The sequence below is a fragment of the Gobio gobio genome (genome assembly GCF_949357685.1).
Source record: "Gobio gobio genome assembly, chromosome: 9".
NCBI classification, from domain to species: Eukaryota; Metazoa; Chordata; class Actinopteri; order Cypriniformes; family Gobionidae; genus Gobio; species Gobio gobio.
Genome location: NC_137115.1, coordinates 48,882,068 through 48,901,010, shown reverse-complemented (window position 1 = coordinate 48,901,010; position 18,943 = coordinate 48,882,068). Strand labels below are relative to the sequence as shown.

The window sequence follows — 18,943 nt, the reverse complement described above, 5'->3', positions numbered from 1 at the left end:
TAAAATGAGCTTGTGCAATAAAGAAAGAGAGGGAAAGTGCACAATAAAATGAAATGAGAGCGAGACAGATACATACTTTGATTCAAGGAGCTCCAGGGCCGAAACAGGCGACAGAGGGGGCCAGTGGTGCAGAAGCGAGTGGATCTCACCCAAGCTGCCCCAGTCCCAGCTGGGTGCACTAACCAAGATTTTGGGCAGGCTGTATTCATAGTCCCGACAATAGTACCTCTGGTCCCAGAGCAGCTGCTTGTCTGCTCTCGTCAGCCTGGTGGAAAAAAATACTGGGTAATCTCAAGGCAGAAAAAGTACTTCCCGTGGGCTTCAAACCAAGTCAAGAAGCAGACACTCAACCCAGTTAATCCACAAATCATAAAGTAAGAGTTAGTCCTGATCCAGAGATAAGAGGCACAGGAAACAAGTCACACCTTTTAAATGCGACTGCAAATGTGCAGTCAAGCTGGGAGCCCTGCAGCTGTTGGCATTTGGTGGGCATTCGGAGAGACACACTTACAAATTTGGCATGGAGAGCTGCCCACCATCTGAGGCTGAGCGTTGTGTGGCTGTCTTAAAGCTGACTGAGCTTTCTGTTCCACATCTGAGACATGCATTTTCAGCGGACCATACTAAACAACTGTCAGCTTTTCAGCTGCAACGTCTCCTCATCAATGGAGAGTTAATCTCAAGTCACGGGCAGTACAAGTCTGCTTTTACTGCAGGGGATTACATTCGCCGATTATTTTGCCAGCCTTAAAACCTAATCTCTATAAAGTGATTCATTTGAAAAACTGAAGGGTTTTCTATGTGTCCATTCTATGGCATACAAACCATACAGAATTCAGTTGTGATTTGCGCTTAATTAAAAATATTTTATTTTATTTGAATGTTTCTGCTTTTTTCAGTGTGGCACAACAAGCCATACACTACTGTTCAAACATTTGTGTTTGTTAAGATTTTTTTATGTTTTGAAACGCTGACCAAGGCTGCATTTAATGATGTCAATTTCCACTTAAACAGAAGTTTTTATTATACACTTAATTCTCAATTAAATTAAAACCCTTAAATAAGATAAACAAGCTGAAGGGGATCCATATAATTGGAGTAACTACCCGGAACAGATTCAATTACATTATGCTCTCAAAGACTCTTTTATCCTGCATATCAGAAATCATATTAAGTCCATCTACTTAGGCTTATTACGAAGCTTCTGATGCTCAAACAAGACCAGAAACATGTGCCAATGTGACTGTATCAAACGTTCTGATGCGGGATTTACCGAAAGCCAAAATCAAAGCATGCAACCTAACCCTACCTAAAACCTTACCATTACTCTTTTGTAGCACTGGTATTTCCTTCATGAAATGCAAATCTACTGCAAATCTACTCCATGAGGTCGTTTCTTGGATGCAAACGTACCCAAAAGCAGATGCTTGTGCGCAGCGCTTTTCTATCTCACTTCGATCGCCTGGATCAAGTGGCTCTCGGGACTGAGGGTCCGGGCAGCCGTTCTCCTGAGGACCAACATAGAGCACGTCCACCGCTGGACTGGGGAAGTCAACCTGTGCATGGTCAGACAATGATATTTAAGTGTCAATCAATGTCAGTGAAGAGCAATTGACTCGAGAGAGCAAATGAAAGAACCTGCAGTATGATCCTCTCAGCAGAATTCTTCCCCTTGCCAACAGCTCCTGGCTGAAGGGCTTGAGGAGATGTCCACAAACTCAGAAGCTTACTACCTCTTGACAGCACCCTGAAACACAATACAACTAAGTCATACTCTCAAAGCCAACACTCCAAAAGTTTTAATTTTACATGACTTTCATTGCAACCCAGCATAGACATCCCAATATACAGTTTTCATGTGCTGTCTGTCATATGCAAATTGCCATATTTACAAGAATTTTTTGGGGGGGTCAAACTCTTACTTAAAAATGTGAAAAGTCTTAATTCAACTGACTACAATGCAAGTTAATCCCTTGCATATGCAACCGAATTTCACAAGAGGCGGTCTTTAATTATCCAGTGGCTAGTAAATTGTATGATTAGTCACCTGTAATTGAGTTGGAGGCAAAAAAATACGTTTAGCCTGCTGAGCTTTACGCACTGTCGGTTGGCTGAGAGCGCCCTCTGCCACTTTCCCTCACACGTGCACTCATCTTTTATTTTTTGGAATTGTGCGCTCACGCTAATTTGCCCCGTTTAGTAAATCTGCCCCATAGTCGGTTGTGTTTTAATTGAATGTAAATAGCCGAGAGATAAAACCCATGTGTAACAGCATCAGTATATTGGATCCATGCATTTTATCTTAACATGACAGCAACCTAATATTCCTGCTGCTGCCTGTGTTTTTAATGTAAATTAAACAACAGACTCACTGCAAAGAATCACTCATGCTTTTGACTGAATAATAAGGATTCATCTATATTTAATGTATACAGTGAAGACTATGCAGTGTTATTTAACATTTGCTTATTACATTTCTGTACCTAATCTGTCTACTACCTAAAAATGTGTTCTATTGTGTTTGTGCTATAGCTTGTAGTTCATTATTTGTTCTTATTTTATTACAGACGGTTTACTTGACTATTTTATATTTATTTTATATTTATGTCGACTTTTTTCATTTGCAATGTAAAAATCTGGCAGATAAAATTCAAAATTTACTAGGCAATTGTGACTCGAGCTTCAGTGTGTCCGTAGATGGTTGTAATTTTATGAAAGCTTCAGTTTCTCCCACTTTGTGAGTGGGAGAAGTTGCGACATGTAAAAAATATCCGGGCCCAGTTGCAAGAAAACCCTTAGTTATAAGGTTAAGGGTACCCTTTGTGAAACATAGATTGCAAGAAAAAACCCTAAGGGTCCACTTAAGGAATCTTAAGGCTGTCACAAAGTATTTACCTTAAATGCTTAAGTTTTCCCTTAAGTTATGTTATGTGTTGCAACAAAGTCCCTAGTAACCATTTAGCCCGTAAATTAAGGGATCAAAATAGGTCCCTTAAGTCATCTGCTAAACTCACGCGATGGATGATTTCATGTTAATTGAGAAAGAATGTACCGATGTGCATTTTTTACCAATCAATTCAAATAAGCCTGTTGAAAGTATGACGTGACACAGTGTATATTGATTAAATAAACATTAAACATCAACGTTTTCATATTTTTTTCCATTACTTCCACTGTGCACTTGAATTAATTATTTCATGGCAGGCTTTCATCTTGTGTGCAAGAGTGACTGATTATAATGGCAGGCTTGGGTGTTTTTCCCCTGTCTTTTTTTTTTTTTAAATGCTGTTTGTCCTTGGTCCAGTTTGTTTTAGACATTTTTTGTTTCTATTACTGTAAAGCCGGATAGCACACGTTGCATCTAGGACAATGAACGCGCCATTCAGCGAAAAATCACCTAGCTGAAGTTGTGAACAAAGTGGCGCTGATGCGTGACTCTTGAGTACAATACAATAACAACGAGTTGGACATATATAATGTCATTTAATGGAAAACGATGTGAGTGGCGCGGCAGGATTTTGAACATCCTCCGGTCAGGTGTCAAAGCTGGACTCATAAAAACAATGTGCTCGAGGAGGCTCTGTGTCATCCATCAGACCGCCTTTAATGTTCTCCATAACTCAAACATTGTAGTACAGCTGTATACTTTAGTGAATGTCAAACTTGTTTAAAAGTCAGTGGTCCGTTATATTCTGTTTATTGCGTGAGATTTCATAACTATAGCAACCACTTCTCCATTGCCGTGTTTTACCAGAAACTATCACAAAATGCTAAGTATAAACAAGTCAAGTCAAGTCAACTTTATTTATATACCGCTTTTAACAATGCAGATTGTTTCAAAGCAGCTTTACAGTGTTAAACAGGAAAATAATGCAACAGAATTGTATCCAGCCTTATAGACGTTCTGGAGAAAACGGTGATGTCATCAGTTCATTTCAATTATCATACAGTGACAATGTGGGCTTTAGTTCAGTAATTAGATCAGTAATTTAGTTTATATGGTTAACTTAGTTTAATAATTAGATTTATTTGGATATTTAGTTGAAAAATATAGTGTCCCCAACTGAGCACGCCAAGCCAGAGGCAACAGTGGCAAGGAAACCAAAACCCCATCAGGTGACCTAATGGAGAAAAATAAACCTTGGGAGAAACCAGGCTCAGTCGGGGTGCCAGTTCTCCTCTGGCCAATTAACAAACAGCGTATGATTATTATTCTGGAAACTTTACAGGTCAGAGGTCATAATAGATCGGAATATTCGAAAGATTGACACACTTAGGTAAGGGTGACGGTTAAGGCGTTTGTTGCAACGCTCTTAAAGAAATCCCTTGCCTCAGGCATTTTCCCCCCTTAGGGACACAACCACTTAAGAGGTTTCATGCAACCGGGCCCAGGGCCTCAACTATTTAAAGTAAAATGATCATAGCCAGTGTTACCTGATGTGTTTTCTTTGATCTTCAAGATTTTACAAAAGGTAAATCTAGTGCTAAAGTACTTTGCTGTCATCAACAATGAAGCCGTTATGGATCAATTTTAGCATTACGAGCATTGAATAACTAAAATAATTTTTTGTTGTTGTTTATTTATTACTTGCTGGAAAAAGAAATACAAAGAAAATGGCATTTGCACTGAAACAAATATGAATCAGTCCTGAAACTGCAACATACTCTCAAAAGGTCAATCTAATTTATATGAGGTACTGTTTATGACTTGCCTCCTGAAATCAAACAGAGGCATGGACACTTTTCCCAAAAGCTCTGGACCCTTCCGTTGCTTGTTGGAATCCGGCGAGTTGTTTGCGTTCTGATTGAGGACCCCAAAGAGAGAAAGACTCAACATGGCCTCCAGTGGTAACAGCGCCACTGAAATAGGGAAGTTTATCCTAAAGAAACAGGGGAAGTCGTCACCAACAGCAGAAACTGGCAGCAATCCTGCTGATTTCCCTCTAATTCTAGAAATTGCAGGAAGTAGCGTGCCAGCATGTTTAAGGGGCATTAACACTTACAATTCGTCCCATTTGATGTGGTAGAAGAAACTCTTGTATGTTCCCACTTTTTTGGACTGGACGGGCTTGAAGAGATTCCTGTTGTTGTGGGTCAGTGCACACATCAGGTAGTATTTTTCAAAACTGGAAAACAGGAAGGACAAATTACTCTACGGCACGGAAAGGGAAGAAAACACTGGCCTGTATTCATCAATTGCCGACCGCATAATTTGACTGAATATGATATAAATAATCAAATTGTGCACACTATTATTGTTTGAAATCTAATTTATAACCGTTTTTTGATTATCTTTGGTTTGCAATTGATACACACATGGTTTGTATATATTAATTCAAATACTTGGTTGAAATATCTTTCACAGTGCCTCAGTTCAAATATTTTTAGGATTATAGATGGCACATCGATGCATATTTTGAATCTCTTTTGGTGAGGTCAGGAGAAATATTTCAAACTGCTAAAAATAGTCTCCATGATGAAGCACTGTGCTAGAGAGTATCCTCTAGGGGAAAATCAGTAACAAATAAAATTCTCCCTCAAGCGAACAGGATCAAAATGCAGAACTCTGACCCTCTTCTGCCTCCAAACACACCACACCCCTGTCGCTCTGTCCAGCTCTGCCTGCTCACCCTGTTCTGTATGGAAACCACTAGTCAAGTCTATTTCGGCCACGGCAGATAAGTGCTGCTGTTGGAGTGGAGAGGAGATAAATAAACCAGCTAGAGATAAAGCAAGCTGCGCCAGTAAGGCCTAAAACATTGTAATTCACTTCTTCCACCTCCAAAGACTAGTATTCAACTAGTCATCAAGAAATTGCCTTGGTGTTATTTCAAATATTTTAATATATTATGCATACAGTATGTACACACGCAAACACACTGATGGGGTCTGTAAGATTTTTAAAAATGTTTTTTTAAAGAAGTCTCTTATACTCACAAAGGCTGTATTTTTTGGATTAAAAAAAAATACAGAAAAACACTTAGAATTTAAAATACTGTTTAATATATTTTAAAATGTTATTTATTGTTATGTTATGGCAAAGCTGAATTTTCAGTATCATTACTCCAGTCTTCAGTCACATGATTCTTCAGAAAGATTCTTATTATAAAAAATAAAATAAAAAATGGGTGAAATTTGTTTTTATTATTATTACATTTCTTATTATCATCAATGTGAAAAATAGCTGTGCTGCTTAATATTTGCTTAATTTTTTTATAATTTTTTTCAGGATTCCTTGATAATGAATATAAAGAGCAGTATTATTTGAAATAGAAATGATTTGTAACATTATATTCTAAATGTCTTTACTGTCACTTTTGATCAATTTAATGCATCTTTTTTATTGTTTCAATCTAGAAAACAGTTGTGGTGATTAATATTTTGCAGAAACTGTGATGCATTTCCGGACATTTCTTTGAAATAGAATCTTTACAATCAATTTTGATTAATTTAATGCTTCATTGCTGAATAGAAGTATTAATTCTTTTTTTTATGTTGCTGGTCCTTTTGATAAATATTTGTGAATCAACAAAATTAAAAATCTAAATTAAGCCATTTAAGAAAAAATGCATAAGCATCAAAACATACTGAATGTCAAAAGGAGGACAATTATTTAGCTGTACTGCACAGCCCCAGTAATAGGAGATCATCATGGCCCTCAAAATACTCATTATCAGGGGACACAACCATCATTTCTTTCAGCGTTTTTTATATGTGGCCTTAAAGGGATAGTTCACCCTGAAATGAAAATAAAGCCATCTTCTACTCACCCTGCTGTTGTTCCAGTGCCCTATGTCTTTCTATCTTTTTCGGACCTCAAAAGCAGACATTTAAAAAAATAGTCCTGCACACACTCCTTCCTATGCCAGTGAATAGCGACCAGGCTAAAACAGTACAAAAAATATACAAAAGTATCACGTAATGAGACAGTGAGACGCGCGCCATATATGGAAAGTGTTAAGGTGGCACACTATAAGGTTTTGTGAGAAAGAAACCGTATTATTCAATCAAAATACTGAGCTCAGCCGTTACTCTGAGCGCGCTCCTGTGAGAGAGTAACGGTCAAGCTCAGTATTTTGGCTGAATAATAGGCTTTCTTTCTCACAAAACCTTATAGTGTGCCTCCTGAACACTTTCCATATATGGCACGCTTCTCACTGTATCATTACGTGATACTTTTGTATAATATTTGTAATGTTTTAGCCTGGTCGCTATTCACTGCCATTTTAGGAAGGAGCGCGTGCGGGACTATTTTTAAAATGTCTGCTTTTGAGGTCCGAAAAAGATAAAAGGACATAGGGCACTGGAACAACAGCAGCGTGAGTAAAAGATGTCTTTATTTTCATTTCAGGGTGAACTATCCCTTTAAGCGTTTCAAAAAAATGTGAATAGTTATTCGTAGTGGATATGAATAATGTGATTCTGAGAAGTTGGGTTAAATGTTAAAATGGTCTAGATATAATTCACTGAGGTTGATTGCTCCAAGAGAACACAGAGCCAGAATTACTCAAATTATCTAGGAGGAAATAACAGTGTAATGAATATGGACTAAGGCAGTGCTTTGAAAGTAGTAGAGAAGTTTACCTTGGCTGCGAGTTTGTTATAAAGAGTCATTATCAGTCTGAAGTGAATTAAACAGCGTTTAGTAGTTATTTATCATTTGAGCCTGAATGCGCCAAAACAGAAACCAAGCATCATGCTAATATTCAGACCAGGTACAAAAACACTCCTCTAACATGCACTAAAGGGGACAGTGTGCTCACCTGCTAACCCAGGAAGCAGGAATGCCATGAACTGCAAACAGAGTGAACTGCAGGTGCTCTGTGGTGCCCGAGGCCTCTCTGCTGTCCCGGCCGTCCTCCATGTGCTCTTCCATTGTGCAACCAGGAGTAGTTGGGCAGAAAGACTGCAAGTAGAGCTTAGTGAGCTCATACACGGCATCTGTGAGCGACGTTAAACTCTCCTCCAATGGGCTTACGCAACCTGGAGGAATCACAAGAAGCGCAGTATAGCATATGTGAACAAAAAACAGCACATCCTAATTTCTTTAGGAAATCCACATTCACAGTTTGTAAAAGAGGAAAAGCATTGTTTTGCTCCCAAAAGGAAGTCTAAAAGTTCAGAAAAAAAGGTTTTGCAGAAATAGCAGGCACAGCCTTAAAGGTGAAGCATGTCATTTCAGCAACACTTGTGTCACCACATTGAAGTACAAAAATAATGACTCTTTTCAACTGGGTTTCTCTCCCTGTGTATCATTAGCCAAATAAAAAGATCTCTTCTCAAATGTACGTTATTGGTAGAGTCAATGTTGGGGAAACAAGCTGGTCAGAATACGGTTTTAAAATAAACAGAGCAAAGTTTTATACTAATAATATTATATATGTATTAATATAAATATATTAAGATGTAAGATGGTTGAATTTGGTTCTGATAGCACCTCAGAGTGATAGTGTTTACACTTGATGTTGGAAATTAATAACCAAAAGTGCTTACATGTAGATAACTACATATCAGGTATTAAGACTGTATTTTAATACTGAACATTTTACACACTTTTTACACCTTTTAAGAGAAGGATATTGAGATGTTTTTAGGAGCAGGGCTTACCATTAGCTGAACCTGCAGAAGCTGAACCTGTGGCACCAGCCTGCAAAAGAGTGATATTTGAAACATGTAAATGCAAACAGAAAACAACAACACAATATCAGCTATTGATTGATTTTTTTTAAATAACAGTATTAGTCGGTTTTGGGGAAAATCAAATGAATAAATAAATAAATCAACACACTAATAAGCTTAAATGGACACATGACCGCGAAATTCAGTAAAAACGCCATATCGGGGAGTATCCTTGTAAACACAGTCGGTTATGTGTTGTAAACAGTTGAGAAAGTAAACGGAAGCGTGTAATTTATATTAAGTATGTGCATTCGTCTTAAAGAGACAGCAGCCTTATGTACCCACAGCTGTTTGTGTCACCAATGGTGTTCAAACAACAAAACAGAATGAGAAAATGATCTTTGTAGCTTTAGCAAAGATAAAATGTATTAATAAATTATATTAGTTATATTTCATTTGTGAGAGACTGTTATTTTACATTTGATTATTCAATTTCTGTACCTGAATACTGTTAGATTTACCTGAAAAACATAAAGCACTGTTTATTTCAATATTATCTTTCTTATATTGTATTTATCTATGCTTGTAATTTGTTTATAATTTTCTATGCAGATTCACTCCCCTACAAAATCACCCCAATTATTCTAGAATGATTAATTCCGTTCAAAAATGCTATTCAAATCATTGGGTGAAATTGCTTTTATATATCGCAATATACCGCAGAAAAACAAAATATCGCAATGTAAGTTTTTTCCAATATCATGCATTTTATGCAATATTAATTTGATGCGATATCTCAAAATTAATATCCATTATTGACCTTTACCATTTATTTAGTGTGTTTTTATTTTACTTTTTTACAAATGAGTACAGAATTGTATGTATTCAGCCATTTGTCATGAAAGGAAAATAGTTACTGGCTTATCTATTAGCTACTATTGTAATGTTGTGCATCGCTCCTTTAGACTGGAGCTTCTCTGACCTCTGGAGAACGTGTTCTAGGAAGGTTGACAGAGCGTTTGAGCCTCTTGATGGCATCAGTGATGGCTGGCGTTTCAACTTCATCCAGAGCACAGCACAGATTCTTAACTGACTGAACCACATTGTCCACGGTTTTATACTGGGTGCTCTAGTGAGTGAGAGATCAAAAGAAAGAAACTGATATAATTCAAACACTATTTCCATACATTGTTAGCTTGCTGTGTTTAAAAAGAAACAAGTTACCTCATTTTGAAGGCAGACATTGACTTGCTTATGATAGCCTTCTAGGTATTCAGCAAGACCTTTTCTACAGAAGAAAAAACATGCAAAGGAATGAGAGAATTCAACAATCAGGAACTTCAAAGGCCACCCGTGGCTTTCCCGGCCTTTAGTAGGGGCAGCAGATAAGATGCAGCACATTCCTACCGTGTGACTGCCTCTTTACACGGCCTCTCCACCAGGCCAAGGTATTTCTCCAAGTCAATGGAGGAGATGTCATCTTCTGCCTGTAAGCATACACAGAAAAAACATATTTATTCATTAAATGTAGCTTGTGAAGAAAGTAGAGCAGTGAACTGCTAGTTTATTTATTTATCATAGCCTTTGTAAGTGTCTTACCGTTCGGGCCAGATCTCGTCTCATTGTGTTAAGAAAAAGGAGCTGTAGTTTGATCTCCGTTTCCCACTTCCTGCAGTTCTGCACGTACTCATGACTGCCCAGACTGTGTTTACTGGAAGATAATGTTAAAGATGCTTTAGCCATGGGCCAGGGCCAAAAGTATCAATAACCAAATGAATCAATGAATAACGGCATAATCTCAACTTTATATACGCATGTATAATAAAATTGATCAAAAGCGTCAGACATTTAAAATGTTACAAAAATAATTACATTTCAAATCAATGCTTTTCTTTTAAGCAGCAAAACTGCTTTCCCCATTAATTATAAGAAATGTTACTTGAGTCCCAAATAATTAATTTCATTAACGAATTCTATGAAGGAACATTCGTTGATTACTTTTTTTCTAAGAGGAGACGTCGTCAAACAATAACGGTGACTATATGAACATGCAATATCATTGACGAAAAATAGTTCAAACAAAAAGATAAAAACGTGACCAAAATCAGTCTTTGTTTTTATCGAAATAAAAGAGGAGATTTCTTCTGTTGAAAGAACATGGTTTCCATCCGGATTTCTACCTTAATATTTGCAATCTGGTAACCATGTGCACACGCTCTCTCTACACTGTAAAAGAAGCACGGATGATCTGAAAACACAGACAAACAAGTAAGCTGGAGTTTAGCAGACTCCATTTGAGATATTCAGTCAGTCTGTGTTCTGTCACGATCCGCTCTGGCTGTTTGTTGCGACTAAATCTGCAATTAAACCTTCTCAGTGATGAATTGTAATAAATCTAAACTCGGATCTCCCGACTATATTTGCGATTGTGGTTGCTGAATAAATGCACTTACGCAACCTCTGTGACAATACAAAGTATTTTCTGCTGTTGTTTCAAAAAATATTAATGCAACTCGAAATTATTGGATTACTAGAAATTACACTTAATTTTTGAGAGAAGATTCTTGTTTTACCAGTAGTAAATCAGAATAATAAATCAGGGAACTAGATGATGTAAAATAAACCAACACATTAGAATAATTTCTAAAGGATCATGTGACAATGAAGACTGGAATAATGATGCTGAAAATTCAGCTGTCATCACAGTAATAAATTGCACTTACTGCATTTCAAATAAATGCAGCCTTCGTGAGCATACGAGACTTTACAAAAACATTTATCAATCATACATAGCCCAAATACAGTGCATCCGGAAAGTATTCACAGCGCTTCACTTTTTCCACATTTACAGCCTTATTCCAAAATGGATTAAATTCATTTTAATTCATTCATTATGGCAAAATGAAAGAGGTTTGTTTGAAATATTAGCAAATTTATAAAAAATAACAAAAACGGATATACATGAGTATTCACAGCCTTTGCTCAATACTTTGTTGAACTTTGTTGGCACCAATTACAGCCTCAAGTCTTTTTGAGTATGATCCTACAGGCTTGGCACACCTATTTTTGGGCAGTTTCTCACATTCTTCTTTGCAGGACCTCTCAAGCTCCATCAGGTTGGATGGGGAGCGTCGGTGCACAGCCATTTTCAGATCTCTCCAGAGATGTTCAATCGGGTTCAAGTCTGGGCTCTGGATGGGCCACTCAAGGACATTCACAGAGTTGTGCCGTAGCCACTCCTTTGTTATCTTGGCTGTGTGCTTAGGATCGTTGTCCTGTTGGAAGATTAACCTTCACCCCAGTCTGAGGTCCAGAACGCTCTGGAGCAGGTTTTCATCAAGAATGACTCTGTACATTGCTGCATCCATCTAGTCTCCCAGTTCCTGCCGCTGAAAAACATCCCCACAGCATGATGCTGCCACCACCATGCTTCACTGTAGGGATGGTATTGGGCAGGTGATGAGCAGTGCCTGGTTTCCTCCAGACATGACGCTTGCCATTCAGGCCAAAGAGTTCAATCTTTGTTTCATCAGAACAGAGCATTTTGTTTCTCATAGTCTGAGAGTCTTTCAGGGGCCTTTTGGCAAACTCCAGGCGGGCTGTCATGTGCCTTTTACTGATTAGTAGACCTGTCACGATTATTAAATAATCGTTTGATCGTGATTAATTGGTCTAATCGCGGTCATTACAGATGATTGTTATTTTTGCCCACTATTAGAAGACACAAGGGGGCCCTGTAGTTAGTAGCGGGAAGTTCGGATCATTTTACAGACTCGGATCATTGAATCTCGTTCAGCAAAATAAAATAAAAAAATTTAGTAATTTCGTTCATTTCAACATAACAGAAAGAACGAAAGACTAGGACCCGGCCGAACCCGAACTAGAGCGGGAAAGATGAACAAATCATTTCTCTTTCCGGTACTGACAGCATAGTCTACTGACAGACAGACTGACAGGAAGAACGAAAGACTCGAACCCGAACTCAAGACTCGAGGGATGAACTAATCTTTTCTGTTTCATGAACAGAACCTATGGGATTTTGCGCGCATGCGCAGCCAACAAAATTAACGGATCACTCTCTGAGACAACTCGGTAACTTAGTCCCGAGTCATATTAAAGAATCATTCGTTCATGAACGACGTACCTGCTGCACTCTACTTCTACCGGTCTCCCTCTGAATTCATTACGATGAGCATTACGTTAAAATGATATTGCCCTGTTGATTTCTCCATCCTTTTGAGTTAGAGCAGCCCAGTTATTCAACAAAGATGGATTTAGTTTCGAAGCCGAAAACGACAACGCCAATCTGGGCACATTTTGGTTTTACACCCGATGATATAGGACGGCCAAAAGACGTTGACATGGCAGTGTGTCGAATTTGTAGGAGAGAAATACCAGCGAAAGCCGACACCACAAATCTTAGGAATCACCTGAAAGCACATCACCCAACAGAGTTCGCCGAAGTTTTGAACTCATCCACAGCCGCTCATACTTCCAGTCAGGTGACAATAACGCAGTACCTACTGGAAGAAGCACTAAATAACTCGGTAGACCCTGTGATGTGGTGGAGAGACAATGAATCCAGGTTTCCTTTAATTTCCAAGTTGGCGAGAAAGTACATGTGCATATGTGCAACAAGTACTGCTTCTGAAAGAATGTTCAGTACAGCTGGCAACATTGTCACCCCAGTTAGATGCGGTCTTAAGTCAGAAAAAGTCAACATGCTAGTGTTTCTTTCCCGTAATCTACCAAGCCATTAAGGAGCATGATTGTTTTTATTTCAGAATTTGGCTTTTATGGCCTGTTCTGTTATGGTCATAGTTTATATTTGTGATTCATTGTTTCTGTTTTTTACAGAATTTTCAAATTTGTAAAATATATTTAGATTTTACTTTAGTTTGGAATGAGATATTGACAGTCCTTTTTGTGTTATGGTAACTTTATGGTGATTGTTTCTATTATTTATACTTTCATATACATTTACATTTTCTTTAAATGTACACATTTCTGAAAGATACATATTTTTCATTGAATAAATTACTTTAATATTTAAAGGCTTTAAGTGTATTAATGTGTTATTGCAAGTGACAACTTACAAGGGATTCAATTAAATAATCACAACAATTTGTATGACAATTAATCGACAAAGCCCTAAAACAGACAATTAATCGCCAAAGCCCTAAAACAGACAATTAATCGTCATAATCACAATTATTTATTGGACAATTAATCGTCAGCCAAATTTCATAATCGTGACAGCCCTATAGTGGCTTCTGTCTGGCCACTCCACCATACAGGCCTGAAAGGTGGAGAGCTACAGAGATGGTTCTTCTTCTGGAAGTTTCTCCTCTCTCCACAGAGAAACGCTGGAACTTTGTTAGAGTGACCATCGGGTTCTTGGTCACCACCCTGACTAAGGCCCTTCTCCCCCGATCGCTCAGTTTGGCCGGGCAGCCAGCTCTAGGAAGAGTCCTGGTGGTTCCAAACTTCTTCCATTTATGGATGATGAAGGCCACTGTGCTCATTTGGACCTACAATGCTGCTATTTTTCTGTCCCTTTCCCCAGATCTGTGCCTCATTACAATCCTGTCAATCCGGTCTACAGACAATTCCTTGGACTTCATGGCTTGGTTTGTGCTCTGTTGTGGGACCTTATATAGACAGGTGTGTGCCTTTCCAAATAATGTCCAATCAACTGAATTTACCACAGGTGGAATCCAATCAAGTTGTAGAAACATCTCAAGGATGATCAGTGGAAACAGGAGCACCTGAGCTCAATTTTGAGTGTCATGGCAAAGGCTGTGAATATTTATGTACATGTGATTTTTTAGTTTGAATAAATATGCAAAGATTTCAAACTAACTTATTTCACGTTGTCATTATGGGGTATTGTTTGTAGAATTTTGAGGAAAAATAATTAATTTAATCCATTTTGGAATAAGGCTGTAACATAATATGTGAATACGTTCTGGATGCACTGTATATAACCATAATGAAAAGCAAAAATAAAGAATAAAAATGTGTCCTGGATGACTGTTTTGGAAGACAAGGTAATTTTTTTATAAAATCACTCATATCAACCTGCCAAGGTCAAATGAGGATAAGACAGCCAGCATTGAATCAGACACTGGGGAACTATAACATAACAAGAAACTAACTAAAGGCTTTCAAAGCTCTGCAATGAACCCAGGAATAAAATGGGACACCAGCAGTAACTAGGGGGAGGATGCCTTGTATTAAAGAGTCAATTATTCCCAGAGCTTGGAAGGGATTTGTTTTTGCCCATTCCCTCTGTTCCTTATTAGGACAGGCAAACCCTCCCTAGCACTGTTGGGTCTGCTCTTCCGATGGTGTGGGTAAAAAGAAAACATTTCTCTAGCACAGTAAAAGCAAAATAGCCCCGTTCTCAAGGAATGTTGGCAGGGGACTTGTGTATGCAAAATGATAGAATGCCTGCAACAAGGAAAGAAAAACGATAAAGGGAGGACTCACTTCTGTAGAACCTCCTCCTGTCCGCAGACCTTGAGAACGTAGCTGCTTATGTCCACTTGGTTCAGGTCATCATGGACCCAACACAAAGCCTGCATTATGAGCAGCTCCACTGGAGAACTCACTGGGGAAAGAAACAGAACAAATTAAGGAGAAAGCCACCCATGGATAGAGAAGATGAAGAAATGGGTTTGTTCATGCAGTGTTTCCCAACATTTGTTTGCCATGGCACGGTTTTGAAAAGTAAAAAATCCTCCAGCACACCACTATAACAAAGTTGCACTAACATGCATTGCTTCAAATGGTATATAAAAACTAGATGTTATATAAAAAGTAGTACTCACATTGAATGTGAAACTTGAGCTTAAGTCAGGTAGGAACACAATGGTATGATGTTGTTGGTGTTGATAAAACAACAAATTTACATAGGCCTATCGTCGGTGTTGGGGCGGAAACCTTGTATTTTATTTGTACGGTGGCTTTATATAGCTATTAAAAATACATTGTGTATTTTTGTGCCAGATGGAGACCATGGTCGAAATGTTACACTATCAATAAAATTAGTTTGGAGCTGCTATTTTCAGTGTGCGGACTTCACGCTTCTTCTTTTTTTATATAGCTATGGTCAGACACTTGCACATGTCATTATAATATTAACATTTTATGAAAATCAAGCTCAAATTGAGGTACAAGGTTTTTGACCAGTGAATAACAGATATAGTTTGTCACTGGAACAGCCGCATCTGAGGCAGTCAGTGCATCGCATTACATTTTAACTACAGGATATAAAGTTTATTATAGCTATATGGGCGCTCAGTTCTTCTTGTTGAAATCTCATGATCAAAATCTCATGATATAAAAGATGAAGCTATGCACATGATATTTAAAACGGTACATTTGCTTCAACTTGACAGCAAATGCCAGACACCTAAGACTACTCTCTGCTCTTCAAATACAAAAAATGTTGGCCTTTATGGACATAGTGTTTCTTGAGTAAAGAAAACACTGTACTCACTCAAACATAAGTGCTTTATTTACCCTTGCATTGCAAACAAACAAGCTGAGATCTCCAAATGGAGGTGGGTGGAGTTATGAGGTTTGACTGACAGTTTAAGGAGCCAATGGTTTAGTCACAACCTCTTTTAAATGCTTTTTATTAGTTAAAGGGTTAGTTTACCCAAAAATGAAAATTCTGTCATTAATTACTTACCCTCATGTCGTTCGACACCCGTCAGACCTCCGTTCATCTTCGGAACAGAAATTAAGATATTTTAGTGGAAATCTGATGGCTTCGAAGCTTCATGATGCTTTGTTTTGAAATCGTCATCACTATGCAAGTCGTTATTTAGGGTTTTTTTGCGCACAAAAACTATTGTCGCCGATTCATAAAGTTATTTTAGAACCACTGTAGTGAGATGGACTTTGTAACGACGTCTTTAGTACCTTTTAAGGGTCTTGAGAGTGAACGGTGCCATTGAGCCAATGGAGGACTTTCAGAGCCATCAGATTTCAACTAAAATATCTTAATTTCTGTTCCGAAGATGAATGGAGGTCTGACGGTTGTCGAACGACATGAGGGCAAGTAATTAATGACAGAATTTTCATTTTTGGGTGAACTAACCCTTTAAATATTAGTAAAACCCACATACAGACGTAAAGGATGACCAATAGCATTAATTTTATAAAACAATGACAAAATATAGATATACAAGGTTTTGGCCCGACAGCACGATGATATATTCTTATTTGTAGCATTTATTTTGACTTATTTTTTGGAATTTGATCATTTTCCATAGCATATCTGAAAACCCTAGGCACAGTGGTTGGGAAACACTGCAATAGAAGTCAGTGGTGTCTAAAGTTTTGAACTCCACTGACTTTCATTGTACGGACAAAACATTCTTCAAAATATCTTTTTATTTTGCACAGAAGAAGTCATAAGGTTTGGAATAAAGTGAGGGTGAGTAAACTGTCAATTTAAAATACATTGAAGACCATCCTGCAGGTGTCGTCTTGCACAAAAATGTAAAATTACATGGCCAATTTGATGCATTCTTTTGCCAAGCTTGCAACCTGTGTGAACTTCTCAGCGGACTATTACCCAACAGTTCATGCAGCAGTGTTGACTGAGGACAGGGCTGAGGGTGCCATTTGGACCAGGACCCAAGAACTAAATGTGAACCTCTTCAGGTTTATTTGGATGATGGAAATCCAAACTAAGAGATTGGTGCGAAATGGTTTTGGCATGAGAAGTTTCACTAAATCAGAGCAAAAATCTGACACCCAACATATTGTTCATGGTCACCCCAGGCAGCAGCAATAACAGGCCCCACACCCCTTCTTGGAATGATCCTCTCTTCAAGCTCAAGCCTAGGGCTGGATTACAGTAAGTCAGCCTTGCCTGGCCTGATCTCTTTACGTCTGCCCTGATTTTCCAAGCCTAAAGGTCTGATGGTCATGCCTAATTGGTGGTGGATTTGGGGTTGCTTTCAAGGGTTGTGGGATGCCAGTAAAATTTCTCCTCTGCCATCCTCTTTTCGTGGTACTACAGCAACACACATGGTGCTGGAATTTCAGGAGAGTGCGGTTGGCAGGAATGGTGGGAACTCTAAGGCCATAAGGAAGCCATGGAAAAAAGCTGAGAGGCAGAAAGTAGAAAATCAGAACAGATCCATATACGTACAATTCTGAAGAAAATACTGAATACTTTTTTTCTGAATTACCTGAATTTGTACATTTAAAAAAAGACTTCTCTACTTAAAAGCTTTATCAAATGGTATGTATCTACAGTTGAAGAAGAGAGGGGAGAAGGTCTGATCTAGGGATCAGAAAACTGAGACACTTAATCGGAGTTTATCCTGGAAAAGCCTTCATATTCCACACATTCAAACCCTAGTCACCTCCTCGGTTTCATTTGCCTTGCCTTTTATGCCAAGTATGTCTGGAATTGCTAACTTTACTAACCTTACACGCAGCTAAGCATTTTCCTCCACTTAACCAAACCCAGGAAAACCTCAAAAACCTCTATCCACTTTGAAGTTTCAGACAGTCAGCCTTGACATGCAAAGAGATGGTATGCACATCATTTAGCTGTATGGGTTTCTCTTTATGGATTAGGAAAGTGAAACATGACCTCTATTTGCCAACTGTTCATAGAATGAAGGAATATTGTTACAAACTCAGCTTTTTGTAAAATCTGAAATCTCTTGATCTAATACAACAAACTGGGTCAGAGGAAAAACAAGCAAAAACAGTGCTAACTTGAGGAGAAGCTAGCTAGAACAGTATAAGCATCCAGTCAGTTATAACCATGCCACTCCTCAAACATTAGCTGTCTGTGAGGCAACTTCAGGTTCTGATAGACACTGTGTCCCCTTTTCCTTTTCTAAGACCGCAGTCTATGCTGGATTTATCCTGGACAAAAAGAGCTATGGGGTTCAGGCAGTAACAACACAGAAAAATTCTTCAACACAAAAGGCCAGTCTTGATTTGCTGCCAGGAGTGAGGTGGCCAGAGACTCAGCACAAAAAAACGAGGCCCGTCTTCAGAACACAGCCGCTTCACAGGGAACTGAGCCAAGGCCACTACAGCTCAATGAAAAAGACTTTGTGCTTGGACCACAGAAAGGTTACCCAGTAAAACCTTGGCTAGTGACATGCAAGCAGAAAAATTAAAAACACAGGAACCCTGGTTGAAGTATCAATCTGTTGAGCAGACGCACCATGACAGTTATGTAAAAAGGGAATGTGTCGCAGCAGCCAAGAAATGCTCTCTGGCGCTATGTCATGACTTCTTCATTTGTCAGCTTCCTTCATAGCAGACATTCAGAGCAGCT

At 38.4% G+C, this 18,943-nt stretch overlaps 1 protein-coding gene across 3 annotated transcripts in view; it reads right to left on the bottom strand.

The window, feature by feature from the left end:
* Positions 1 to 18,943, bottom strand: part of pik3c2a (phosphatidylinositol-4-phosphate 3-kinase, catalytic subunit type 2 alpha) — a 60,564-nt gene that overhangs the window by 20,813 nt on the left and 20,808 nt on the right. For all 3 annotated transcript variants that reach the window (XM_079824999.1, XM_079825000.1, XM_079825001.1), the window contains exons 5-16: positions 15,112 to 15,232; positions 10,219 to 10,330; positions 10,027 to 10,106; positions 9,844 to 9,907; positions 9,602 to 9,748; positions 8,608 to 8,647; positions 7,764 to 7,983; positions 5,004 to 5,126; positions 4,713 to 4,880; positions 1,639 to 1,747; positions 1,414 to 1,556; positions 77 to 265 (exon numbers count right to left, since the gene is read on the bottom strand). In XM_079824999.1, the coding sequence (XP_079681125.1) occupies positions 77 to 265; positions 1,414 to 1,556; positions 1,639 to 1,747; positions 4,713 to 4,880; positions 5,004 to 5,126; positions 7,764 to 7,983; positions 8,608 to 8,647; positions 9,602 to 9,748; positions 9,844 to 9,907; positions 10,027 to 10,106; positions 10,219 to 10,330; positions 15,112 to 15,232 (1,516 nt within the window). The remainder of the gene's footprint in view (positions 1 to 76; positions 266 to 1,413; positions 1,557 to 1,638; positions 1,748 to 4,712; positions 4,881 to 5,003; positions 5,127 to 7,763; positions 7,984 to 8,607; positions 8,648 to 9,601; positions 9,749 to 9,843; positions 9,908 to 10,026; positions 10,107 to 10,218; positions 10,331 to 15,111; positions 15,233 to 18,943) is intronic.